Raw genomic sequence first — 19,757 nt, 5'->3', positions numbered from 1 at the left:
TGAATAGAGCTGCCACAGCCACTAGAGGACCCCCAAACTGCATGTTCAACCTCGATATATTTCGGGAGTTTGAAAATGACCTGTCTTTATTTGTAGCTGGCTCTATAGCCACGTCACGTGTTTAGTGAAGCACTTCTATGACTAAAAATTTAATTTAGGTTAAAAAAAAATCAAGCTTCAATGATACAGAGACTGTCAAATTGAATTAAATAATAAATTAACCTCAGGTGGTCAACTGACATGACATTTTCACATGTAATACGACTTCCAAGGCAGTGCACACAAGTACAGGGGAAAAAAAGGTTCAAAGCATTTCATGAGTGTGCAATAATTTGACAGATGGCAAAGAGATGATATCCACAGACATTAGAGATGCGTTGTTTGCAGTTTTCTTTGACGATTCCATTTTACTTTTCAACTATATGAGCAAAAATCGGCTTTTTTATGCAAAATATCCAGAAATGGTGGTCTCATGTTTAATTTCCCAAAATACCCAAGATAGAGCCATTGAAATCAAAATCAAAGTATAGAAGCAAGTTATTCTGGAGTTCCTTCTTCTTCACTCAAATTACATACTCCCAACTGAGCCAAATTTGAAAATGTTGCAGCATTTTTCTGTCTGATTGATACACTAAGTTTCCAGCCTATATGGTAGAACAAATTCCTGGTTGTTTGCCGAGCTGGCGAGGAAGTCTGAGCTGTCAGTTAGAGCATTGGACTGCGGCTGGGCTGCAGGCTTTGAAGCGTACTCTGGCTGGCTGGAAGATTGGTTGATTGGTTGCAGAGGATAGGTGGGACCAACTGGAAAAAGAGAAGTTGGCATGAGATTGAAAATGTCGTAAGATCTGTAATGTAAGAATCAATATTATCTAGCAGCAATGTCCACTCTAGTGTCTGATTACAGTTATTCAGAAGAGCAGAAAATGCAAAATAAATCTGCAGACCTTTGACGTCATTTATTCAAGGTTGGTGTGCAGTGCATTTCTGCAAGAACTATGTGTAAGCCTTGCAGCATTCAACAAACTGATTGCTTAGAATAATAATAAATCATTAAAAAACATATTTTAGATAGATAGATAGATAGATAGATAGATAGATAGATAGATAGATAGATAGATAGATAGATAGATAGATAGATAGATAGATAGATAGATAGATAGATAGATAGATAGATAGATAGATAGATAGATAGATAGATAGATAGATAGTGTTCAAATCCACACTCACTTGCATCCTGATACGATGGTGGTGGTGTAAATGGCTGTTCATGGCTGAGTGGTGTGGTCATGGGCACAGCTTGATTGCCAGGCATAGCTGGGTAACCAGGGTGCCCTGGTACTGGCTGGTAGGGCACTCTCTGATAGGACTGAGGGGGTACTGGGTACTGAGGGTACTGCTGTGGATACTGCTGAGGTGTAGCGGTGACCAAGGTGTGGGTAGCAGCAGCCCCCTCAGCTGTAAGCAAACAAATAACAATACATGAGAAATGTGGTACTTCTAAGTTATTTATAGCTTGGGTTGTTTTATGTGAATTGAATAATACAGCTATGATCTGAATTATTCAGGTGTGAGGGGGAAAAATTCTTCAACACTCACAGAAATAAAGATGATGAAAGACTGTTTAAAATTCTACTAATTTTATATCCTGTTTATGTTTCAAAATCTGTTTATATCCAGTTCTTCTTGTACACATTAGGAGTTAAATGCATGGAACAAAGGTCAAGGAAACAGAAACCTCAGCTTTTGTTCTGACTATGAATGCAGGCCTCAGATTAATAAATTATAAATGATTAATGTAAACATATGCAACTCATGTCAGGTTAAATCCTCATAATATAATAATATCAGACATACACAGCAAATACATGCTAGCTTTACCATGTTTGGCAGCGTCAAAGATTGAAAAATTTGGGGAAAAAGCCGCTGTGATGGGACAAAATTATCTCAAAAGAAATTCCGCTATTCTTTCTTTTTGTATCCACTAGGACACAAATATATGACAAATCAACAAACATAAAGGAAATCCAGTTGTTTAATGTCAGAAAGACAACAGCATTGTTTAGGAAAAAGCACTCACAGATCAAGTGTTATGCACTTAATGAGACAAATGATACCACTTCTCCCACTGGAGTAAATAACATGTATTGAAGGATGAACAAAAGTATTTAAAAAGGCCTGGGAATCTTTTTGGACTTCCTAAAAAACTTGGAAGTGAAAGAGATAACTTATGGATAGATATCTAATGACCCGGCAGTATTTACTTTGTTATATGTTCTAAACCAACTCAGAACCTTCTTTTTTGATTCACACCACTCTCTGAAACACAAACTCAGGGTAATCAGGACCCTGCAACACCGGGCAGAAAAGATTCCCTCTGAGCCAGAAGGGAAAGAAAAGAAACACATGGGTACAGAAAGCTCTTAAAACATGTGGTTATAACAACAGAAATAATCACATTACAAACAGAACAACACCGTCATTCCTTATGTAGCAGGTTTATCAGAGAAACTACAAGCATGACATCCCAGTGCACTTCAAATCAAGCCTCACCCTCAGACAAAAACAGATTGATCCCAAGGGCAAGACTCCAAAACACAAGCTAAACAACATAGTGTATGCTGTGCAGTGCAGCGAGGAGTGCTCAGAGCTCTACACTGGAGAAACCAAACAGCCACTGCATAAATGCATGGCACAAAATAAAAGAGACACCTCAACAGTACAAGACTCTGCATCTAAAGGTCAAAGGTCACTCTTTTGAGGATGCCAGTGTTGACATGATGCACAGAGAAGACAGATGGTTTGAAAGATGAGTGAAAGAGGCCATCTACGTCCGCTGTGAATGACCATCTTTGAACAGAGTGGGTGGCTTACAAAACAAAACTTTGCCACCCGCAATGCAGTTTTGACATCTCTTCTACGCGCTTCAACCCTGACATCTTGCATCAGGTGACCTCAGTAAACCACATGACAGGGTGAGGTTTGGTCTCATAGTGCTTTCACCCGAAACCGGTGATAATGACGGAAACCTTTTTTACACCTTTGCTCATGTGATGATGCACATGATTAATAGTGGGTCAACAACCGTCCTGAGGGGCACCCCCACCAGAGTTACCTGCTCCACCTTTTGGTTTTAGAACTGAAGAATCCTCTTGGATGAGAGCGGAAACGTCTTCACAAAACAGTTTGGAAAACTTTCTTTCCAAGCCCCTTGGACTACTGTGACCAGGATGACTGAGATCCTGCACAAACAAACCTATTTGATGTGATATTCACATCAAATAGGCTCTTTAGACCTTATGAATTAATCTACAGTTCAAAATGTATTATATACTCTTATTAGGAGGGAATTCATATTATGAAGACATACAATAAGAACATCATGTAAGGGTTAAGTGTGTAGAAACACTAGGGATTCTTTATTATCATACTCAAAATATGAATTCATCTGTGTTTAAGTACAGTGAAAATGAAAGCATGAACCAAGAAAACAAAACTGGTGGAAAAAGAGGTTGTTTTCAACACAACATCAGTCATCACAACCACTTCCTGTAAATAACATTTGTCTGGTATTGCCTAGTTAAGAAAGATAAGAATAGAATAGAATAGAATTCAACTTTATTGTCATTGCACATGCACAGGTACAGGGCAACGAAATGCAGTTTGCATCCATCCAGAAGTGCTTTAGTGATATAGATATATTACAATATATATTAGCAATAATATAGATATGTAAGTATGTTACAGAAATGGGTCTATTATGGTGTGTTATAATGTACACGGTATGAAGTATGTTATGAATATTCTATAACTATAAGTATGTACAGGCTGTAGTGAGTACAAGCTATGTACAGGCTATGAACAGGATATAAATATGAAAAAAAACAAAAACAAAACAACTATACAGAAATCTGAGATATACAGTTATACAGAAATGTGAACTATGCAAGTTATAAACAGTTGTAGGATTAAAAATTATTGTATGATTATTTACACAGAACTATACAGTAGTGCAGTTAAGATAAGTGAGATATGTGGATAATTTCTACAGAGGTATATAAAGTGCTAGTGATTGTGAATGGTGGTTCAGTCCATGTTATTATTGTGTTTGAGGGTACGGTTGTCCATTGTGTGTGTGTGTAGGTGGTTGTGTGTGTGTGTATGTCCAGTCCATGAGTTTAACGTGGGTCAGATGTCAGGAGGCAGAGTTCAGGAGTCTGACAGCTGTGGGGAAGAAGCTGTTCCGGTACCTGGTGGTCTTAGTCCAGAGGCTCCTGTAGCTCCTCCCAGAGGGCAGGAGGGTGAAGAGTCTATGTGATGGGTGACTGGGGTCTTTGATGATTTTCCCAGCCCTTTTCAGACACCGCTTCCTGTATATGTCTTTTATGGCAGGAAGTGGTGCTCCGGCGATGCGTTGGGCAGTTTTCACGACCCTCTGCAACGCCTTCCGGTCCGAGGCAGAGCAGTTCCCATACCAGACTGTTATACAGTTGGTCAGGATGCTCTCGATGGTACAGCGATAGAAGTTCACCAGGATGTCTGAGGACAGGTGGTTTTTCCTCAGAGTCCTCAAGAAGAAGAGGCGCTGGTGAGCCTTCTTGACCAGCTTGGAGCAGTTGGTCGTCCAGATGAGATCCTCGGAGATGTGGACTCCCAGGAACTTGAAGCTGCTCACACGCTCCACAGCCGTCCCCTTAATGTGGATGGGTGGATGTGGGTCAGCATTCCTCCTGTAGTCCACGATGAGCTCCTTGGTCTTCTCTGTGTTAAGCAGCAGGTTGTTTCTGTCGCACCACTCAGCCAGACGATCCACCTCCTCCCTGTAGGTGGCCTCATCGTTGTCACTGATGAGGCCAATCACCGTGGTGTCATCTGCAAACTTAATGATGGTGTTGGAACCATCAGCAGGTCTGCAGTCGTGGGTGAAGAGGGAGTAGAGGAAAGGGCTCATCACACAGCCTTGTGGTACACCGGTGTTCATTGTGATTGTAGATGAGCAGTGGTTATCCAGCCGGACATGTTGGGGGCGGTTGGTCAGGAAGTCCAGTAACCATTTGCAGATGAGGGAACTGATGCCCAGGTCTGTCAGTTTTCTGATGAGTTGTGAGGGGTGGATTGTATTGAATGCTGAACTGAAGTCTATAAACAGCATTCTGGCGCATGTGTTGTTGTTGTCCAGGTGTGAGAGGACAGAGTGCAGTGCGATGGAGACTGCATCCTCTGTGCTCCTGTTCTGGCGGTATGCGAATTGGTGGGGGTCCAGGGTGGGGGGGAGACAGGATTTGAAGTGTGCTAGGACCAGCTGCTCTAAGCACTTAGTGATGATGGGGGTGAGTGCTACTGGGCGGTAGTCATTGAGTTTCAAGGTTACAAATATATTAATGTATGAGGCAAACATTTAGAAAAGCTCATAACAAAGAAGAATTCATCACATTTTGTTATGTTCTAAAGCTGTGAGGATTTTTAAATAGCCTTGTTTGCTGATGGACTTCTACACATAAATATCGACTAAGATCAACTCTTATGTGTTATCTTAAAGAATGAACAGCAAAAGTTTAACAGCGGGGCAGAAGAAACCAGATGCTCAAGACAAACTGGAACGTCTGCTGCTCAGAGGCAGAGCTGTTCATCCTTTGCACTAACCACAATTTATTTGCAGGAGCATTAAGAAAGAAAGAGCAGAAACCTAACCTAAACCTAAAACTAAGCATAGCACACAGTATGTTCACACCTGTCATTTTTATTTATATTCTGGGAAAAATAAATAAAGCTCACTATGGAGGGTTTATAGTGAGTGCAGCATCAATGCTAGTTCAGTGGGTATTTTAATAAACCAAAGTGAAAATGTTCTATCGTTTTGTCACTGTCAGTGGAAATACTGAAGTCAACATTGGTTCCAATTTCCCCACACAGTCTCTGGCAATTTACTTCCTAAAAAATCAGCCACAAATCACAAATTTCCATTTCTTTTCTTTTTTTTTAAAACTAATTTCATCTAATGTTAGTTCACATCTGAATTTTATTCAGAATTTTTCAGAATTTGAGAGAAAATAGTGAATTTTTCAGGGTGACTTTCAGTAATTACTGAGTGTGGTGAATACAGGATGAACAGATATAAACGGTTTCCATATTTCCTATAGGTATGAAATAAGTGTATGATGAACTGAATTATTGGTTGTGGTATTTTCATGACATTTAACAGAAGAAGGGGAAAAAAATAGACATGCACAACAAACAACTGCTGCACCCACACAGCTGTTTTGAAGCACCATAACAGGTCACTGAAAAAGCAAAGGTTTACCCAAAAAAGAACCTTAATGTCAAATGAGGAACTTCACAGCTCAGAAAAGTTAGCAAATCCTCTGTATGTATGTTATTACCCTCTGTATGATGCTGTGATTTTGACACGTTAGATCAGTTTGTGCTCTGCGTCTCAGTTCTTGTGTTTCTTGTCAGAGCAAACCTCTGCAGTAATGAAAGTCATGTGGTGGGTGGCCCAACAGACTTCAAAGGTAGCGTTTCAACCATGTTCTCATGCAGGTGACCTACAAATGTGCAACAGCACGTTGCTCAACATCTTCACTTGCGTACAAGCTGTCAATAACTATTAATAATCGGAGTGATGTGGGTCAGGGTGAGCTTGTTCTCAGAGTTTGCAGAGATACTTCATCTGTTTGAGTGTGACTGATATTTCAGTTTTGTGTATATTTTATCATGCAGACAGGATGTAAAATCCAGTATCTCCTTTATTTTTCAGTGTTTGACACGTTTTTTCTGACATGGTGCTATTCACTAACTGAGAACATTCCTCCATTCAAGGGAACTGAGCTGCCATTTTTATACAACTAGAACTGGTTTCTTTATTACTTGTCACTTGTTGTGCTTAAATACTGTTCTTTAACATAAAATTGAGTGACTCCTTACATGTTTCAGATCATAACTGACGTGGTTTGAAATAGTTCTCGACTCAGCCCGGTCCTGAATTATATGATCAGATTTCCTGAAGGAAAATTTGAGGGACTCAACCTTACGGAAGGTTGGGGGTTTGGAAAGACCCCAAGTTGCTCTCTGATGCAACTGAGTGCGATGGTTCATGCGTACACTGGCATGCATACCTTTGTTTTTATGACAGCGCAGACCTGTTCGCAGAGACTTCCAGCCATCCATGTTAACATCCACAGCAGAGCGTAATCAATGCTTAACAAATTCCCTACCACACATACACGTCCACACAAAAGAAAGTATCAGCTGTTGGCCATGGAGTACTTACAGTTTGGATTGGCAGCGCTCCTGCACAGACAGCTGCAGGTGAAGAAACAGCACCAGAAGACAATGCCGAGTATAATGTAGAGTAAGTTAAAGTCATTCATGACAGCAATAACAGGGAGAAGTGGAAGTGTATGATGGGAGTTCAACCTGAAAAGAAAACAAAGAAATTATTGTGCAAAACATTAAACAGAAGAAGAAATTGTTACATTGAAAAGAGTCATATTTTAACCAGCTAACAGTTTGTATAGGGGTGGTGTCAGTGTGTGCTCCTTCCTCAGTCCAGTCCTGTATGATATTCTGACAAGATCTGCTCACTTTTCATTTTGACTCCTACAAGATAACTTTAAATATTACTGGGAAAGGCACCCCCCCCCCCTCCCCCGACTTTTATGGAGGCCCCCTTTAGTGGCCTGGAGAATAACAGTGTGCAATTTTCAGTACTTCCAAGCACAATGAAATGACAATAGTTGAAATAGCACAACCTGCACTAGATAGAGGTTGCTACATGAAAACAAAAAACTAAATTCAATGTATTTTAAGTCATGTCAAGGCCAGGAGGAACCCTATCAATCCTCTACAGCAGGCATGTAGAGACACATAGTTTAGGAAAGTTAGCGATGATGCGGGAAACAATCGAACAAACAACAACAACAACAAAAAAAACCCAACGACAACAAAAACAACAACTGTGGCTCAAGCTTTAGGTGGACTTCAGGTTTCACGTCCTGTTTCTCAACACCAATCGGAGTTTACAACACACATGTACACACATACCTCTCTGTTCCTGTAATTGCACATAGAGAAAAAATGGAAAAGGGAACCATTTAAAAGAGAAATGATTTACCTTACACGACTGTCTTAAGGGTGATTTATTATCGATTGCAGGATAAATTAGAAAAATGAACAAAGTTGCTATTTATTATTCTTGTTCGACTTGACAAAGTGTTTCTCGTTAAAAAAAACAAAAAATATACTTAACGGACAGGAGATGGAAATATCATATAAAAGAATTAGTCATTAGTTATGACAATTCACTGCTCAGCGTTGGTTTTAAGAGGTTGTTGATTAAACTTGAGTTCCGTTTCAGAGGCTGTGGTTCTGAGCGCTGCTGAACTGCACATAAAATAAGGTGGAACACCCCCCCCCCCCCCCCCCCCCCCATGTTACAGTGTTAGTGAAAGGTTTAAAACACAAACGGTAACGTTAAAAAAATAACCTCACTGGCATCGCACCGATAACGGACTGCTTTTATTTTCGGTTTGAAGCCAACATCACAGACTGCATGCCGAGACAGATGAGCTGATGCTGACAAGAACAACAAGTGTTTACAAATTTAAATGATCAAACTTACCGGATACACAAGGGGACAGGATCACACACAGAGCCAACAATGACAGTTTTAGGGAAGTCTGATCAGGAACTACTGCTGCAAAGATCTTCTAAATGTGCCACCTTGCTCAGTTCATGTCCCAACCCACTTTTTTCATTCACAGACTATTTATATTCATGATCTATAAGTACGACTTTATACACGGTCTTTACTTATGAACAACAATGAGGTCACTGGGGACCGGACGTCGGTATTTATTTCATTTTATCTTTAATATAACAATAATAATAATTACAATTATTACTGAAAACAAGACAGTAAGAATTGGTAGGCTACTAATCGATTACTTTCTCGGCTTTTAATTTGAAAATACTCTTCAGCGCGGTTTGCGACTGGGCCACTTTTATTTTAAGTGAGGAAAGAAAGAAAGAAAGAAAGAAAGAAAGAAAGAAATCATAGTAAGCTTAACAGGTTGATTAAATTTTCACTTTAAGGATATTCCACGAAAGAAAGTCAAGACAAAGACAAAATGAGTTGTCACAGCCGATTTATTAGTGCAAAGCTCTCTGGGTTGACCAATGAGCCTCAGGGTAAATTCTCAAAAATGCTAAACGTGAGCGGAAAATTTTAAACCAACTGAGATACTTTACCTTAACAAACAAAAACAAGTGTTATTGTTCCCACTGATGCAGCTTTACTGTCCCAGCATACCTTTAGCCACTAAAATACATGAACCAAGTTACTCTGCAGTTTCTCATCTTCATTCTAATTCTGCCATTTGTGCCTAATATGTTGGATCATTTATGTGTCTGGTTGTGGCACTGTGACTATTAAGTCTAGGGTAGAACAAACTCAGGGTCGCATGCAGAGCTGGTTAGGAAGTCGGTGCTATCCAGTAGACCGTTGTACTCATGCACAATACACTCTGAAGGGTACAGTGGATCGCTGGGGATGAACACAGTCTGGCTGGAAGGCATCAGGTGGAGTATACCAACTGGAAAAAGAAAGAGAACTTAGCGTGAGACCACAGTCACACTAAAAATATATTTAATAGCAAGAATATGTAAAATATTACACAGCAGCAATTTGAACCTTAGCATTAGATGACAAATATTCTGAAGAGAAAGAAACTACAATATTGTGTCTTAATCTGCAAACTTAATATAACGTGTTGTTACTGTAGGTCAGTGTGCTTTTGTCCAACTCTAAATCTTTGTTCAATAATTTGCAGATCTATTTGAGAATGCACCACTCTTAAAGTAACAAATTAGCTTCAATATCAGAAAGTTATGCATTCATTTTAAGAGTTATTATCTTTAATTTAAAGAAAAGTTGTCCTAATTTAGATTCAGTCAAATTCAAAAACATGTTGAATTTTGGTCTAATTTGTGTCATATTTCTTTTTCATCATTTCTGTGTCTCTGGTGTTTGGCAGGACACTGATTACACTGCGTTGCACCCAAGTTTCTCTGCTCTGCAGTGAGTCAACAGACTGAACACAACACAGTTTATAATTTGGAGTTTCTGGATGCCTGTAGAAAAACTGGAAGCAATATTTCACTTATCCATACTAATATATTTTGGACACACTAACTTGTTTCCTCATACGATGGTGGTGGTTTTTGTGGGAATGGTGATGTGGTCATGAGCTCAGCTGCGTCACCAGGCTCTGCTGTTGTTGGCTGGTAGGCTCTCTGGTGGGAATGAGAGGTGTGAGTAGCGGTAGCCACCTCAGCTGTAAGCATACAAGTAACAAGAGATAAGAAATGTTACAGCTTTGGTCGTTGTATATGAAATGAAGGAGTGCAGCTTTAAGTATCACCTGTTAGTAGTGATGGAGTACTTACACTCTTCTTCATTGGCAGCGATCTTGCACAAGTAGCTGCAGAAGCTGATAAAGAATGACAAGATACCAACGAGAAAGACGTAGTACATTTCACTCATGACAGCAGTGGTAGCAGGAAATGGATGTGTAGGAACAGTGTTCAGTCTGAAAAGGCAACAAATAAATAATTATCTAATGCAAAAACAAAGCTGAAGAAAATGTTGGGATTTATTGTTCACCAAATCAAATTGAGGCGAAGCATAGCAGCCAGAGTATGATTAAAAACCAGTAAGACCAGAGAATACACAAAAATTCAGCAGTCATATTTAAATCAAGTAACAGTTTATATAGGGGTGTGCGTAATCCTTTAGGCAGTTCTGACAGCATCTGCTCAATGTCCCAATTGTTGAAGTCCTTTGCTGTACTCCTTTTGTTCTGATCTTCACCTGCCTCGCTGACTGTAGCATAGTTTTTCTCACTTTCGATTTTGACTCCTACAAGATACCTTTAAATGTCCTCGAAATTTCAGATTATTTCAGATAAAATAATAAGCAGTTGTTTAATTCAGATCAGATCAGAGCAGAAGCGCGTTGACTTTATTGAGTTGTTAATTAAGCTCGAGTTTTGTTTCAGAGGCTGTGGTTCTGGGTGCTGTTCAACAGGATGTATAGAAAAGGGTGACTGAAATAAACTAATGTGAGAGAGTTAATGGAAGGTTTTTGTTTTTTAAGCAACCTCATTGATATCGTCCTAATAGCCGTCAGGGTTTTTTTGTTTTTGTTTAATTAAATGTTATTTTCGGTTTGAAGCCAAAATCACAGACTGCATGCCGAAACACGCAGTCAGATATGTGATGCTGATAAGAACACCTACACAGAGTTAAATATTTAAACTCACCGGATACACGATGGGACGGGAGCACATCCAGAGCCAACACGTCTTAGAGGAAGGGGTCTGATCTGAACCCCTTAACGCGAAACTACTGCTGTAGATCTTCCACACACGTGGCCTCCACACTGAATGCATATTTCAGCCCACTGCCAGCCTTCTTCCATTCACAGACTATTTACAATCATGATCTATAAGCACATCTTTTCTTATGAACATGGCCGAACAGTGAGGTCACAGAAGTCTGTTTGTTTATTTATTGTCGAATTAAAAACAAGACAGTAAAAATTGGCATGTTAACAATTAATTTTTGACGCTTTAGATGGCTTTTACTTTGAAAATTCTCGACGGCAAGTTTGGCTAAACCGCACAGGCGCGAAACTCAGACACTTTTATTTCATAAGAGGAAAAAAATATTGATAGTAAGTCTAATCGATCGTAATTTATTTGCTACTTCAAAGGTATTCCGTGCCAGAAAATCAATAACGACAAAATGAGTTTTCACAACTCTCATAATAATATTTAGGGCAGATTTATTAATCTGGTTTGGTTTACCAGCCAGAGCTGGACTGGTAAACTGGCATACCTGCAATCTGCCAGTTTGGGTAAGTGCATTTTTAATTATTTTTGTTGTCAATATCACTACACAGGCTAAGGTGCAGGTCACCTGTACAGGATGTACAGTCAGATCCAGAAATCAGCTCACTCAATGGGGGAGCGTGTGATGTCCTAACAAAAATAATACAATGTAAACACATCTTTTACACACTGAAAACAGCATGCATTAAAAAAGTGGAACTGTATGTGTTCAGGAAGTGTGAGTGATCAGCTGACCTGACATGAATGGAGAAAAAACCTTCAGTAATAAATGTTTGCACTCTTTGAATTTATTCACATGTAGTAACTTACAAGGCAATGCACACAAATACACAGAGGAAAAAAGGTTAACAGAACTTTGCAGGTCTGCAGTAAATTCAGAGATAGTGATGAGATGATATCCACACTAGAGATGCACTGTTTGACAACTGATTGCTTTTCTAAAATCTATAACTCAAACTGTATTCAATGTAAAAAAAAAAATATAATAAAAGAATATAATAAAAATGATAACAAAAGCTATTAAACTTCACAATAATTTTCTGTACAACCGCCTGACTTTAGCTTCTTTAACGTGTTCATATTTATCTTGCATGTGCATCCATCGATGCATTTCTAATGAACACTGAAACACCTTCTAACTGCTTGGGGCGCTATGACTATTAAGCCTAGCGTATAACAAATTCAGGGTCGCATGCAGAGCTCGTTAGGAAGTCTGGGCTGTCCTGTAGACCGTTGTACTCATGCACAGTACCCTCTGATAGGTACAGTGGGATGAACACTGTCTCGCTGGAAGGCATCAGTTGTAGAGGGTAGGCAGGACCAGCTGGAAACAGAAAGACAACTTAGCATGAGACCACGATCATACCAAAAAAACTTAATATTACCAACAAATGCAGTTCTGTAGTGTAAAAATAAATATTATACAGCAGCAATTGAAACCCTAACAGCAGAAGATTTCCAGAGAACCACGGTTTTGGTTTTCAAAGCCTGTTTTGACCTGTTTAGTCTAATAAATATATTGTTTTCATAGTTTTTGTTAAATACAGGGTTGATCAAAATCCCAAACTAACTTGTTTCCTCATATGATGGTGGTGGTCTTAGGAATGGCTGTTCATGGCTGGGTGATGTGGTCATGAGCTCAGCTGGGTCATCAGGCTGAGCTGGTGCTGGCTGGTAGGACGCTCTCTGCTGGGACTGAGAGGGCCCAGGTGCTGCAGTTGGTTGCTGAGTGTACTGCTGAGAAGTGTTATTGACATTTGTGGTGTGGTCAGCGGTAGCCATCACAGCTGTAAGCAAAAAAGCAACAAAAATGTTGTATTCATGAGGTATCTATAGCGTTGGTTGTTTTACATAAAGCAGCTGAGTTATTCAAGTGTGGGAAAAAGTGCTTAATTAGTTTCACTTAAGAAATATCCAACACGTGTACAAACAGTGATAATAGAAGACTGTTTACCATGTCATGAATGTTAAACTATTTTTTATTTAGTTCTAAACTGATTTTCACACACTGTCATTCTCTCAATTTAATAAATATGATGTCATTTCCTCTATTAAATATAGAGGTTTACTTTTTTTCCACTGTACTTAGACTTCACTGTGTGCGTACAGTTGAAAATGGAACGGAAGAAAAAGAACTGTGGGAAGACGAGGTGTTAACAGAGTGGTAGTCAACAAAACCACTTCCTGTGAAGAACATTTATGTGGCATTGTCTAGTTAACAAACAGGTTCAAGGTACCAACAACAATAACGTGTGAGGCCTATTAGTTACTTATGAGCCTAACATTTCACACAATACACAGACAAACTGATTACATGTAGTTAAGCTCTGGATCTGAGATTTATCGCACACTCTACTATCTGAGGTTTATTTTACAAGATTTTTGAATAGACGTGTCCACTGATGGAGAACTTTTACGCATAAATGTAGACTGAAATTGATTCTCACATGTTGTCTTGAAAAATGCAAAGCAACAGCTTAACAGTGCAGCAGGTCACAGCCAGGAAACAAGAACACAATCCTAAATGTCTGCTGCTCAGAGGCAGATCTGCACTTTCTTTGTACTCACAAGTCATTTACAGGAAAATTCAGAAAGGAAACAGCAGAAACTATGGGCAAACACACCCCACAGTATGTTTACACCTGTGAGATTGGTCCCTTTTCTAGGAATGTAAAACGAGTAGTGAGGGCAACAAAAAAAGTTACTTCAGCAGGTATTTAACCAGTTTAAATTTTGCAGTTCTTAGAAGATTCTAAAAATGTTACTGAAGTATGTATCACAAACTTGGACACAATGAGGGGGAACATGATAAGGAACAGAGGAAGACTCAGACAATATACACACAGAGGATCGTGACGGGACAGGCCCCAGGTGGGTACGCAGCTGACACTAATCACTCACTAAGGAGACAAGGGAAGTAAAAAACTGAATATAATACACACGAGGCAGGAGCCTATCAAAATAAAACAGCAAACAGCACACACTCAGCTCTAGACTGAGACACGTGAACTTGACACTGGACTGGACCACAGATGAATTAACATGGAAGGACAGAGAGACCAGATAGACATGGGAACATGATCGGGAAAAGAAAGGAATCGAAACATGGAGAATAAACAGACTAGAACAGGAGTCACTGATGACAAGACGGATATGAGACCAGGAACAGACTCGACACTAATGGGAACTAACATAAAACAAAGAACCATGAACTAGAAATAAAAAACTCAGATGCAGTAGAGAAACAAAACTCAAGACTAACTGATATAAAACTACTACTACTAAACCAATAGAGAACTAGAAAAACTCTTATCCAAACGAATGATTCACAAGACCATAATAAACTCAAAAACTGGGTAAAAGACCGAGGAGCATGATCTGGGTTTGTGCTTCAGCCGCTCCCAGAACTGCACTCCACTTAACCTGCCTGTACTTGTCAGAAGAACCTCGATTGGAATGCTGTTGTTAGAACTCAAAGATATTCCTGATCTACCAGATATTCCCTGTCCAGATGAACTACCTGGTTGACCTAAACTCATCTAACATTCAGTTGCTCATTAAGTAGCAGGTGTGCAAAGTAGTGATCAAATCACAATTCTACCACGTGCAGGAGATATGGATATGTTGTTAAGTTATTATTCATCTGGAACAAAGATACAAAAAAACAAAACGTAAAAACCCAAATGCAAATGTTTTAGGGGGTATAATTTTTTTAACATGTATGCTTGTTTTTACACATTCATACATATCAAACTTGGTATCAGTGACTGATGATTATCATGCCATTGTCTTAGTAGTCTTTTTGATCTCTAGGAGAAGATGCACAGATAATTGTGTTTTTCTAATTGAAACAGCATCTCAGCAATGTTACATTTCATTATAACTGGCATTATAATTATGTAATCCAAGGTTTTAATTTTGTTCCCCCAAAGAGAGAGAGTGTGTAATCAGTTCTGTCTGCCTGCCTGTCTGTTAGTAGTCTAGTGTTCACAGTTTTCAATGTTGTGTAATCTCCAAAAGTTGATTCTGTTCATCTGGACGTAGCATTTTCAGTGGGAGAAACGTTTTGTCACTCATCCAAGTGACTTCTTCAGTCTCAGCTGACTGCAGGTTTCTTATAAACAGTACATTCGCACTCTGCAGTCTATTTACACCTACAGGCCAGTGGACACTCTTTCAATGAAGAGGATGTACACATCCTGGACAGGGAGGAACGCTGGTTTGAGTGCAGAGTCAATGAGGCCATTTACGTGAAAAGGGAAAGACCATCTCTGAATTGAGAAGGTGGTCTAAGGGTACATCTTTCGCCATCATACGATGCTGTGATTGCAGCCATTTCCCAACTCTCTGTGAATGGTACTCATGGCCATTGATCAGTGGGTCTTGATCAGTGGTTGTTGATCTATGGTCATGAAAAGTTGCATAATTATGCTGAAGGAACTGACCTCCCAGCCCATTGTTCCTTCAGTGGGCTGGTTTCAGTCATTATGCAAATGTGCTGTTTATATGACTGGAGAAACCTGCAGTCAGCTGAGACTGAAGAAGTCACTTGGATGAGTGACGAAATGTTTCTCCCACTGAAAACGCTACATCCAGATGAACAGAACCAACTTTTGGAGATTTACTTAAATGGATGATTGAACATGCATCAAGACGATGTTGTGTTATGGTAGATACCAATCTTAATCTGATTTAATGTTGGTGAAATCAAGTCAAAGTGAAAACCAGTAAGAACTTCATATTATCCACAATTTTTATCACATTTTTTAAAAACATCTTTTCAATATAACATTAAACGACACAAAAAGATTTATATACTACACTAAATGCCCATTTTAACAATGCTGCATGTTGTAATAAAAACATCATAAAACAACATTTAAATATAGCCCTCGGGAGAGTTGGTCTCTGAGTCCTCATGTAGTTAACTAAAACAGAACTACTAATTAAATGTAGATGTGTAGAAAACGTTTTTGTTAAGTAAAATACAACTTAAAACTAATTGAAATTACTTTGTGAACTTTTAAAACTAACTAACTATATACATATATATATATATATATATATATATATATATATATATATATATATACATATATATACTATGAGACATTAATCAACATGCTTTTCGAAAAAAGAAAAAAATGAATTAAAAACAAAAAGTCAAAACAAAATAAAAAACGAATTAGAAAATACAAAAACCGATGTGTAAATGTCCACAATAGTGAGCACCAAAGTATATCATCAAGGCTTAACTGATCCCTCCCTGCCACACCCTCCTCCCACTCCTCCCACACCCATCGACCCACCCACTCCACCCATACACACACACACACACACAAACAAATGAAAGTAGCAGCTGTGGAGTACTTACAATTTTCATTGTCAGGGCTTTTGCACATGTATTTACATATACAGAAAAGGACTGACAAGATAAATCCGATTACATATAAGAGGATTTTTATGTCATTCATGACAGCAATGGCAGCTTAAAATGTATGTAAACAGCTTTCAACCTGGAAAAGAAACAAAGAAATAATTATTTAAAAAAAAACACAAAAAATGTTGGCTTTATTGTTTAATTAAATTCAGGACCTTGTAATATCTGATTAGAATCACAATTATGGGTTATAGAATTATGTGCTGTGTGTCTTCATTCCAGTCTCGATGTATCTGAGTAATGTCCAGAATGTTTTCTTCTTTTACTTTTGTTTTGATTCTTCACCTGCATGTCTGGCTGTCTTTAGCATAGGTTTCTCTCAACTACTACAGGATACTTTTAAATATTGGAGAGGCGTAATCCCCCCCCCCCCCCCACCCCCCCACCCCCCCCACACACACACACACACCTGGGGAATAATAGTGTGCCCACCACACTTGCTTTCCCCTCCTAACATAGCACAGTTTTCAGTAAGTCCAACTATGCAATGATTTCCAATCATATAGTTAAAGTAGTATAAACTGTTGTTGGATAGAGTTTGCTACATGACTACAAGAAGCTGAATTATTACAGTTTTTCTCCATTGGTTTGGCTCATTTCTTGAAACAGAAATTACATTCTCAAAATAACATGGACAAACCTCCAAACCTCTTGGCAAATGTTCACAACAGAATGGCATTTCTCATTCATTTTATCAAATGGCAAATGCCTTAGTACATGTCTCAATTGTCTCAATGCATCTTTGCAAATGATTAAGTACAAGTAGCCTACAGTTATACAGTTAGCCCACATGTAGCACATTTTCCAAATGAATAGATCTTGTAGATCTAAACTGATTAGTTGATTCTCAGTCTAATGATCATTCTCTCCAAAACATGTCAGCATGATTTCATTGTATAAGTACTCGCATGCACAACCGTCTGTTCAATTGTCAAAATTGGTCAAGAACATAATACCATGAATAGCATATATGAATTTCTTTGAATATTTGATAAATTGATGACAGTCATTGACAGTCAGGTGAAACTAGGTGTCACACACAGGTGTGTTCCATGATTGTGTGCTGCCAAACACAGATGTATAGAGCTTGACCAGAGCCAGTCCGATCTCTGAACATGGATAGACAAGGCCAAGCAAACGGACAAGGGGAAGTTCTTCCTCAAGGAAGAAGAAGAAGAAGAGGAGGAGGAGGAGGAGGACTGAGAATGTGTGGTGGAGGAATAGGGGGAAGAGGAGCACGAAGACACTGTGCTGTCCCGAATGAAATTCGGGCCACAATTATAGACCATGTCATAAACCATGGCCTCACAATGGCAGAGGCAGGTCGTCGAGTTCAGCCTAATGTGCCTCGCTCTACAGTCTCCTCCATCATCCAAACCTTTCGCAGGGAAAACAGGTATGTACTCTATGTAATCTATGATGGAATTATATGTTGTATAGGACAGGGCACTGTGCGTGAGGCAAAAAATGTATAACTTACTGTAGAGATTTTGTGTGCATCTGCCTACAGTAGTAGGTCTATACTAGCAGGTGGAGAGGACTAGTGGAATGTTCATACTAAATATGACAAGAAATATATTGAACAAATTACTGTAAACTATGGAATTACATAATTTATACAGTTTAGAGAAGTATTCCAGTGACTGTGCAGCGGGAGAATGAGTACAGCGAACACTGAATAAGTCCTTGTTTTTTGATTTTGTGTTCATACAATTTACTACTGTAATGTACATTTTCTTTTTACATATGTATGAAACTTTCTTTTGCATGTGAATAAAAAATGATTATCATTTCCTTGGTAGTGTGAGTGCAATCTGTGATGTCAAACCTTGGAGGCTACTCTTTTCTGTTGTATATTGTTGGTCCTCTGCCATAGTGACAAAACATCTAAACATTTTGTATGGCAGTACTCACACAATGCCAAAGGGACGATGCATTTTGGGGGCACTGACTATTCAGATTAGAAAGAAATGTAGTTTTGACACATGAGTGAACTGTTTTAGGGGAGATATGAGCTTTTGCAGGTGGACCATGTTGTTGTGATCAACCATCCAGGTTTATTTTGACAAAAGCACCAAGAATGATGAGAATGTCCGATCTGTGTCGAGAAATGAGCCAAAGCTATTGAGAAGGATCTTTGCTATTTTGGAGACACTGACTGTTTAAATGAGAAAGGGATTTAGATTGAAGCCTGAGTGAACAGTTTTGGAAGAGATATGAGCTTTTGCAGGTGAGCTATAGTGTTGTGCTAAACTGTAAGAGTGTTTTGCCAAATGATCTTAGAGTTTTGAGAATGTAATTTCTGTTTAAAGAAATGAGCCAAACCAATGGAGAAAAACTGTAAGTCACCCTATCAATCAGCAGGTATGTCTCTGGGGGAAGCTGTAGGTGGATTACACTTCAGGCCTTATACTGGTAAGACGTTACTTACAGGAAAATGTTTCTGATAAAATATTATTAATTAAAAAAAATCATTGTTCAGCGGCTGTGGCTCTGGGTGCTGGTGAACTTTATTAATAGAGAAAAAGGACGCTAAAACAAACTAATGTTACAGTGTCACTTAAAGGCTAAAAACACAAAACCGTAGCTTAAAAAATAACCTCACTGACATCGCACTCAGTGGTCTGTTTTATTTTCGGTTTGAAGCCAACATCGCAGACAGACACGCAGTCAGATAGCTGATGCTGACAAGAACAACGGCAGTTTATATGTTTAAATAATCAAACTTACCGGATACACAAATGGACAGAATCTGTTCATAGAGCCAACGCGTTTTAGAGGAAGGGGTCTGACCTGAACCCCTAAACGCGAAACTACTGCTGCGAAGATCGTCTATACACGACGACACCTCACTCAGTTCATGTCCCAGCCCACTGCCAGAATTTGTAGTTCATTCCTTTCCATCACTG

At 39.0% G+C, this 19,757-nt stretch overlaps 3 protein-coding genes across 4 annotated transcripts; all 3 read right to left on the bottom strand.

The window, feature by feature from the left end:
• Positions 1–288: 288 nt before the first annotated feature.
• On the bottom strand, positions 289–8,674 carry LOC102780937 (uncharacterized). The gene is made up of 4 exons (XM_006783287.3): positions 8,618–8,674; positions 7,268–7,413; positions 1,228–1,455; positions 289–801 (listed from the first exon to the last, which is right to left on the bottom strand). Exons 2-4 carry the CDS (start codon positions 7,365–7,367, stop codon positions 632–634), a joined length of 498 nt encoding a protein of 165 aa, XP_006783350.2. The 5' UTR covers positions 7,368–7,413; positions 8,618–8,674; the 3' UTR covers positions 289–631.
• Positions 8,675–9,302: 628 nt separating this feature from the next.
• LOC148102769 (uncharacterized) lies at positions 9,303–11,431 on the bottom strand. The gene is made up of 4 exons (XM_087841318.1): positions 11,319–11,431; positions 10,444–10,586; positions 10,191–10,331; positions 9,303–9,590 (listed from the first exon to the last, which is right to left on the bottom strand). The coding sequence occupies exons 2-4, from the start codon at positions 10,538–10,540 to the stop codon at positions 9,433–9,435; spliced, it is 396 nt and encodes a 131-aa protein (XP_087697444.1). The 5' UTR covers positions 10,541–10,586; positions 11,319–11,431; the 3' UTR covers positions 9,303–9,432.
• An 852-nt stretch (positions 11,432–12,283) lies between these two features.
• LOC148102768 (uncharacterized) lies at positions 12,284–19,647 on the bottom strand. 2 transcript variants are annotated; one of them, XM_087841317.1, is made up of 4 exons: positions 19,579–19,647; positions 16,783–16,924; positions 12,980–13,195; positions 12,284–12,732 (listed from the first exon to the last, which is right to left on the bottom strand). In XM_087841317.1, exons 2-4 carry the CDS (start codon positions 16,880–16,882, stop codon positions 12,575–12,577), a joined length of 474 nt encoding a protein of 157 aa, XP_087697443.1. In that variant the 5' UTR covers positions 16,883–16,924; positions 19,579–19,647; the 3' UTR covers positions 12,284–12,574. The 2 variants fall into 2 exon arrangements, with proteins under 2 accessions (XP_087697443.1, XP_087697442.1); XM_087841316.1 differs by lacking the exon at positions 19,579–19,647 and having other exon boundaries at positions 16,783–16,963.
• Positions 19,648–19,757: the final 110 nt, after the last annotated feature.

The sequence above is a fragment of the Neolamprologus brichardi genome, chromosome 5, assembly GCF_056152115.1.
Source record: "Neolamprologus brichardi isolate AB-2024 chromosome 5, ASM5615211v1, whole genome shotgun sequence".
Classification (NCBI taxonomy): domain Eukaryota; kingdom Metazoa; phylum Chordata; class Actinopteri; order Cichliformes; family Cichlidae; genus Neolamprologus; species Neolamprologus brichardi.
Note: the sequence above shows the minus strand (reverse complement) of the source record. Positions and strands in the feature narration are given on the sequence as shown.

Bases quoted from the DNA above. Each gene is read 5' to 3' on its own strand.
- LOC102780937 (XM_006783287.3), bottom strand. From the start codon at position 7,367: ATGAATGACTTTAACTTACTCTACATTATACTCGGCATTGTCTTCTGG. The intron at 1,456-7,267 runs GTAAGTACTCCA...GTTTGCTTACAG, and splicing joins GAGCGCTGCCAATCCAAACT to CTGAGGGGGCTGCTGCTACC. The intron at 802-1,227 runs GTGAGTGTGGAT...CTCTTTTTCCAG, and splicing joins ACCATCGTATCAGGATGCAA to TTGGTCCCACCTATCCTCTG.
- LOC148102769 (XM_087841318.1), bottom strand. From the start codon at position 10,540: ATGAGTGAAATGTACTACGTCTTTCTCGTTGGTATCTTGTCATTCTTT. The intron at 10,332-10,443 runs GTAAGTACTCCA...GTATGCTTACAG, and splicing joins CGCTGCCAATGAAGAAGAGT to CTGAGGTGGCTACCGCTACT. The intron at 9,591-10,190 runs GTTAGTGTGTCC...TTCTTTTTCCAG, and splicing joins ACCATCGTATGAGGAAACAA to TTGGTATACTCCACCTGATG.
- LOC148102768 (XM_087841317.1), bottom strand. From the start codon at position 16,882: ATGAATGACATAAAAATCCTCTTATATGTAATCGGATTTATCTTGTCA. The intron at 13,196-16,782 runs GTAAGTACTCCA...TTTTGCTTACAG, and splicing joins AAGCCCTGACAATGAAAATT to CTGTGATGGCTACCGCTGAC. The intron at 12,733-12,979 runs GTTAGTTTGGGA...TTCTGTTTCCAG, and splicing joins ACCATCATATGAGGAAACAA to CTGGTCCTGCCTACCCTCTA.